This window comes from Macrobrachium nipponense, chromosome 33 (assembly GCF_015104395.2).
Source record: "Macrobrachium nipponense isolate FS-2020 chromosome 33, ASM1510439v2, whole genome shotgun sequence".
NCBI classification, from domain to species: Eukaryota; Metazoa; Arthropoda; class Malacostraca; order Decapoda; family Palaemonidae; genus Macrobrachium; species Macrobrachium nipponense.
In genome coordinates this window covers 48,291,787-48,298,094 of record NC_087219.1, presented here as the reverse complement: position 1 = coordinate 48,298,094, position 6,308 = coordinate 48,291,787, and the positions used below count along the sequence as shown (strand labels likewise).

The following is a 6,308-nucleotide window of genomic DNA, read 5'->3' as shown; positions in this document are numbered from 1 at the left end:
TGTGTCCAATCCCATTTTCTGAAAACACCTGTTGATTCGAATTCTTGTTGACCTACCTGCTGGTGACTTACTGCAACTGTATGAATGAAATTTTCTAGCAATTTATTTCTCTTCAGATTTAGTTATCGTGTGACGAAGCTATAAGTGTCGAAATGTCTGTAACACAAATCATATTTATGGTTTATTATAAAATTTTAGTAAGTGATAGATTATATAAGTTATAGAAACTCCGGTTAAATAACTTTGAAATACGTAACCGGCAACTTCCTCTCTCCCGGGAAGAGGAGCCTGATGATGTCGGCGCTCGTCCTCGCCTCACCAGGCTCAGCCTGGCTCACCTTCTCGCTTCTCAGTTGACTTTCACTGTTGTGAGTAGGAGGACGTTTTCTTGCGGCGGGCGTGTTTGTATCACATTGAATTTGGCAGTTACGTCATGGGTAGCAGTTGATACATGAGAAGATACTTGCTTCACCTCAAGATGTTCAGGTGAGTGTTGAGTCAATTTTGAAATATTCTGCTTTGATTTTTGCTCGATTTTTCGTAGTGTATTTGCCGTAGGATGAGAGCTCTTCACCTGAGCGTCTTTTACCTGTGCGCGTGTGGGGGTTGAGGCAAAAAGGAAGAAAGGATCCTGTAGAATCCTTCGAGGTAATGATGTCTCAAGGATACGTGTCCCCTGACAAGTTTTGCGTCGTTAACTGCCGCGTGTTTTTCAGCTCTTAAAACCTCCCGTTACGAGGATTAGAGTCTTAATGAATATACTAAGGCCTGTTATTTTGAATGAATTCCTTATACGGATAGGCCTTGAGGTAAATATAAACCTTGTTAAGACTTTACCAAACAAGAATGCCTTCAGAAATATAGGCCAATTATATGGACTATAGAACTAATAACTATTATGGATTTGCCCACCATTAAACAAAAGTTTTATATATATTTTCAACACCTAATTACTCATGTAGTTCTTGGTAATACAGGCATATTATTGTAAATGGTATAATGATGTATTATTTTTGGCCTACTGTAATAAATAAATAATGAAATTTTAGGTCTCAAATCGATATTCAGAAATCCTTGAAGGATTTAGTCTTCTGAAGTGTGGTACCGCCGTGTTCTTTGAACTTAATTATTGTTAGTTTGGCCCGGGATCATCCGTTCCCGGACTAATGTGCCAGGCCGATGAGACTATTAATCATGAATATCAGATGAAATTCAGAAACAGCTGACGTTACACACACAACACACACACACACACACACACACACACACACACACACACACACACACATATATATATATATATATATATATATATATATATATATATATAGTTATGTTTCAGCTGTGTGTCTTAATTTCATCTGATATTTACGAGTAATAAAACGTCTCATAGGTCTAGCACAGACTCTACGCTTACTTAAAGTTCTGAATATCAATATAAAAATTTAAAAGCAAATATTTTTATCCATTCCGTAAACTTTAGCCTATATGCCCTCCCAACCTAACATTTTTTTTTATTTGGTTTTGAATGTTTGACCTATAATTTTACAACTTATTCAATATACTATAGGCCAATATCAGTCATGCATTATATAATTTACAATAATGTGCCTATATTACCAAAAGCTACAATAGTAATTTAGTGGAGATAAGTTAAACAGTTTTTAATGATATAGGTCAAATCTATTTTAGTTAATAATTTAATTGTTCATGTAATAGACCTGTATTTCCAAAAACGACATTCTTGTTTTCGTCTTAGTCTAAACAATGTTATTTTATCACGAGGCCTATACTAAAATTCGTTTAAAATAACAGGCCTATATTTGTTACAGACATATATATATATATATATATATATATATATATATATATATATAGATATATATATATATATATATATATATAGTTCTTACTAGGATTTCGAGAATTTAGTTTAGAGGATTGGAGGCTGCTTGCTAAGAATCTTCCAGCTTTTAAGTATATGTATCGAAGTAACATCAACATCAAAATGAAATTGTTTTTAAAACCGTACATTTCATATTGAAGTGTTTCTTAAACAACGGGATTTGCTAACGTAAATAAAATTTACATGAAACGTTTCAGTCAGTCTAGCTGAGAAGGCCTCTTGACTATGGACCTTGATTGCAGGTTCGAATCCTGTTACGGTGGCTTGTACGAGTATGAGTATTTATTTATGCATTCTTATTTATTCCTTTATTTATATATATTGTTATTTTTTGTTTTGCCTTAACTGCTATACCAATGGTGATGCCTCATTTTCTTATTTGGAAGTAGTTTTACCTTACGGGGACTCTAGAAACGCATGAATTTGCTAATTTTATGCTTCTACTTAGAGAGAGAGAGAGAGAGAGAGAGAGAGAGAGAGAGAGAGAGAGAGAGAGAGAGAGAGAGAGAGAGCAAGTTCTCCACGTTCCACAACCGGTTGCAGTATGTCTTGTCAAATTGCTTACTGTGGAAAGTGTCATATTGGCATGATAAGCTGGACGAATTTGGGAAGCCTTGGAGTGATATGTGTCGTATTGACAGTTCTGGATGGATAGGAAATACGAATTGTGTGCACTGATTAATCTCTCTCTCTCTCTCTCTCTCTCTCTCTCTCTCTCTCTCTCTCTCTCTCTCACACACACACTACAGAGGAGGTCGAGTTCTGTTCTCGGTCGAGCTATACCTAATAGTCATGGGTGAAAACCCATTCTGCCTCAGATGGCTTAAGTATAGAATTGTGTACCTGGTAAGAGGTTGAGTGCGGAGCCAGGCAGTATACAGTCGTGCATGCATAGATATACATATATACACATGCATATAGTACTACTTACATGTATCCTTACGTATATATATATAAACACATACGGAATTATATACTTCCCCATAAAATGGGTGTTACTTTTCAGGTTCCAGGCAGTTATTTTGGGATGACGTTGCTAGGCCTATGCCTGGCTAAGTGATAAACTCCTTCCCTACCAGATATGTATATATATATATATATATATATATATATATATATTATATATATATATATATATATATTCTGTAGTACTTTCTACATTTGTAGAAGAGCAGCTTTAGGACTATTCACTTCACATATAGTAATGGAGGTACGAGCGAAATGAATTTCATATTTACTCCCATTGAAAACACTTTGCTAGTGCCATCCTCTGCCCTCCCCGCCTTCCTCCGCAGCTTTGGTTGACACGGCATTCTCGACCTTATGACGGCCTGGAAAGGGCCAAATTTGTATGTAGGTTATTGTAACTCCTCGTCTGCCATACAGTATAGAATAATTTTTTTTTTTTTTTTTTATGGCAGTCGGTCACATATGTTGGGGTTAAAAATTCTGGAAATGACAACTGGTGCTTTGCATATATAAATATATACTCTCTGTAATTTATTTACGGAGGGAATTCATCCGTAAAATAACAGTGGAACTGCCTGGTGATAGAATGCATCTCTCTCTCTCTCTCTCTCTCTCTCTCTCTCTCTCTCTCTCTCTCACACACACACACACACACACACACACACATTTTGATAGAGGAACTGAATAAAAAGTGGCCCCCTCTCGTTCAGTTGGCAAAAAATGATAGAATAACATTTAGTCAGGAAGGATATTCCTCCTTTTCTCGCTCTTTTTCTCTGGTAAATTCTGTGATCTCTAAGAATGAATGAAAATAAGATCTCTCTCTCTCTCTCTCTCTCTCTCTCTCTCTCTCTCTCTCTCTCTCTCTCTCTAACAAAAACGAATGAAAGGGGAAAAGTATTTGCTTCTTCCTATTTTTCTCTCTTGGTGTATCTCATTTGTACCGGAACTAAACAAACAAATCACTCACGTAGCGAGAAGATTCTCTCTCTCTCTCTCTCTCTCTCTCTCTCTCTCTCTCTCTCTCTCTCTCTCATCTGATTTTTAGGCATTGAATTGATAAGACTTTCTTTCATACTTTATCTCCGGCAAATATCTGATTGATAGTCATTGAACTGAAAAGATTCTCTCTCTCTCTCTCTCTCTCTCTCTCTCTCTCTCTCTCTCTCTCTCTCTCTCGCTGGAATTCCAGCTGGCTGTACATTACCGTTTAATACCGGAGAATGCTTGGTACGGCTAGTCCTATGTAAATTTGCCTAAGGCAAGGCACGGTAACAAAAAAAATTTTATATTCTTTACTTGTAAAATAATAAAATCCTATAAGGTATAAAATACTTGAGAGGATGCGAAGCTTCTTCAATTTTTAGAGGATATGTAATAATGTTTCTTAAAAGAAATGTTATTTGCGTGTTTTGTGAGAAACGCTAATAAAATTCCGGGCATTCAATAGTAATATTATAGGTCTTGTAAGAATTGTATTTCCAAGTAATATACTGTTATTTACGAGAGTATATGAGTTGGGAGATAAAATAGGAGTGTCGATTTAAATTTGTTCAAGGAGTTGTAAAAGGATAAATTTTTTCCGAGGAATTGTTAACGTAATACTTTTTTTTATACAAGTGATGTTAATATGAATATGGTACTGTTTTGTATAAAAAAAAAAAAAGGTCGATAATAAGTATTATAGGAAGTACTACATACATTCTACCAAACAGTCTATAACGTTTTCTGTACGGCAGAATTTTATCTGTATTAGAGAATACAAACTATACTGTTGTCTCTTAAGAAAGGCAGTTTTTCTGATGATAAGCAAAATTTCCTCAACAGTTACAAAGAAATTCGCTCCGTTATGTTAGGTTCGGTATTTGGTCCAATAACCTTTAAGCATGATTTCACGCGGTCTGCTTAACGCCTAGAATCACCTGGCTATCTATTTTGATGATCGGCCGCTTGATTGGTTGTGTATCTCTCTCTCTCTCTCTCTCTCTCTCTCTCTCTCTCTCTCTCTCTCTCTCTTTTATTTACACTCTGTTTTCGTGCAGCCTTTCTTTTTCGGTCGTTTATATTATGTTCTTGTCCAGAATTTACGTATTTTCAGTATGTATTGTGTACAATGTAATGTTTGTATATTTTGTGATTCAAGTTACATTATGGTTTTGTTGCAATACGTTTTTGTTCATCTTTTATTTTTAATGTTTTACTGCGTATATATATATTTTTTATGCTGCGAGTTTGCCTTGCGGTGTCATCTAGTAATCAACCTGTCTTTCTGCTTGTCGGATCTCTATATTTATTTTTATGTTGAAATTGCTATAATTTTAATGTCTGTGAAATATAGACTTAGTAAAACTGAGTAGGCACCGTCTGCTGGTGATGTGGATTCAACATTTTGTAGTAGTGAATCCAAGAGTTAGTCATATTCATAGTTCAAAGGCCAAATAGAAATTTAATCTTGTCCACAATTTTTGAGCTACGCCAGATTGAGATTTCACGTTTGACACGCATAATCCACTAATGAAGCCGACGGACAGAGCCAGGTCATGGTCATACTTAAGAGGTCAGAGGCAAATAGGAATTTGCCATCACCCGGGTGCTGTATTTCACAAACACGTCGTGTTTTTACTGTGTTTTTGTCCCTAGGCAGCTTTTATATATTGTAACCATTTATTTTTATTTTCAAGGATATTTTATTTAGTTGGATACGTACTGAATTTATCAATTAAAAAAATCAGTACATATCCAGCTAAATGTACATTCATGTGGTGCATCTGTTATTGTACTAGTTTTATTTACATGCATCTTTTTTTTTATAATTTTTTTCGTGCATCTGTTCATTGCTTTATTTTCATATATGCACCCTTTTTATTATTTTTTTCCGTATTTAGCAGTATTTTTGTTTGTTCTTATTTATAAAATTACACACATAAAATATGTTCATGCGTTTCAGTCACGGTGTTTATTTGTTCGTTGGTCATTATATCAGGGTATTTTTATTCATGGCAGTCATTATACAAGTTAGGATCTACTTCAACATGTTTTTCCCTCCTTTTTGTATTTTCCTTTTTTTTTTAACTTTTTTTTTTTTTTTAATTTTTACTTGGGCTAGAGAAGGGGATTGAGTTGCCTGTTCCATCGACCTTTGCTTAGTCCACCTATTAGCTGATTTTTCCCAGTTTCCTAATTTAGCCCAGTTCCGAGGGAAAGTAGACAAGGAAGGGAAAGAAAAATTAGTGCTGCGAAACCCCATATTTTCCACCTCCTCGATAACCTTGAAAGCTGCTTCGCCTGCTCTATAGACAGAATCATTCTATCAAAACGAGCACAAAAAAGTTAGGTGTACTGATGTAAGACAACTCAGACTTGGCACATACAAAGATGATAGGTAATTCTCTGGTCTAGGTAAGGTCATTTTGTGTTTCGATCCCACCGCTTT

The 6,308-nt window shown here is 35.4% G+C and overlaps 1 protein-coding gene across 1 annotated transcript in view; it reads left to right on the top strand.

Annotated features, from left to right (window-relative positions):
• The first annotated feature begins 333 nt into the window (after nucleotides 1–333).
• The window catches only part of LOC135203160 (polypeptide N-acetylgalactosaminyltransferase 1-like), a 318,981-nt gene continuing 313,006 nt past the window's right edge, over nucleotides 334–6,308 (top strand). The window contains exon 1 of the mRNA XM_064232844.1: nucleotides 334–486. Coding sequence (XP_064088914.1) covers nucleotides 452–486 — 35 coding nt within the window. The 5' untranslated portion in view covers nucleotides 334–451. The remainder of the gene's footprint in view (nucleotides 487–6,308) is intronic.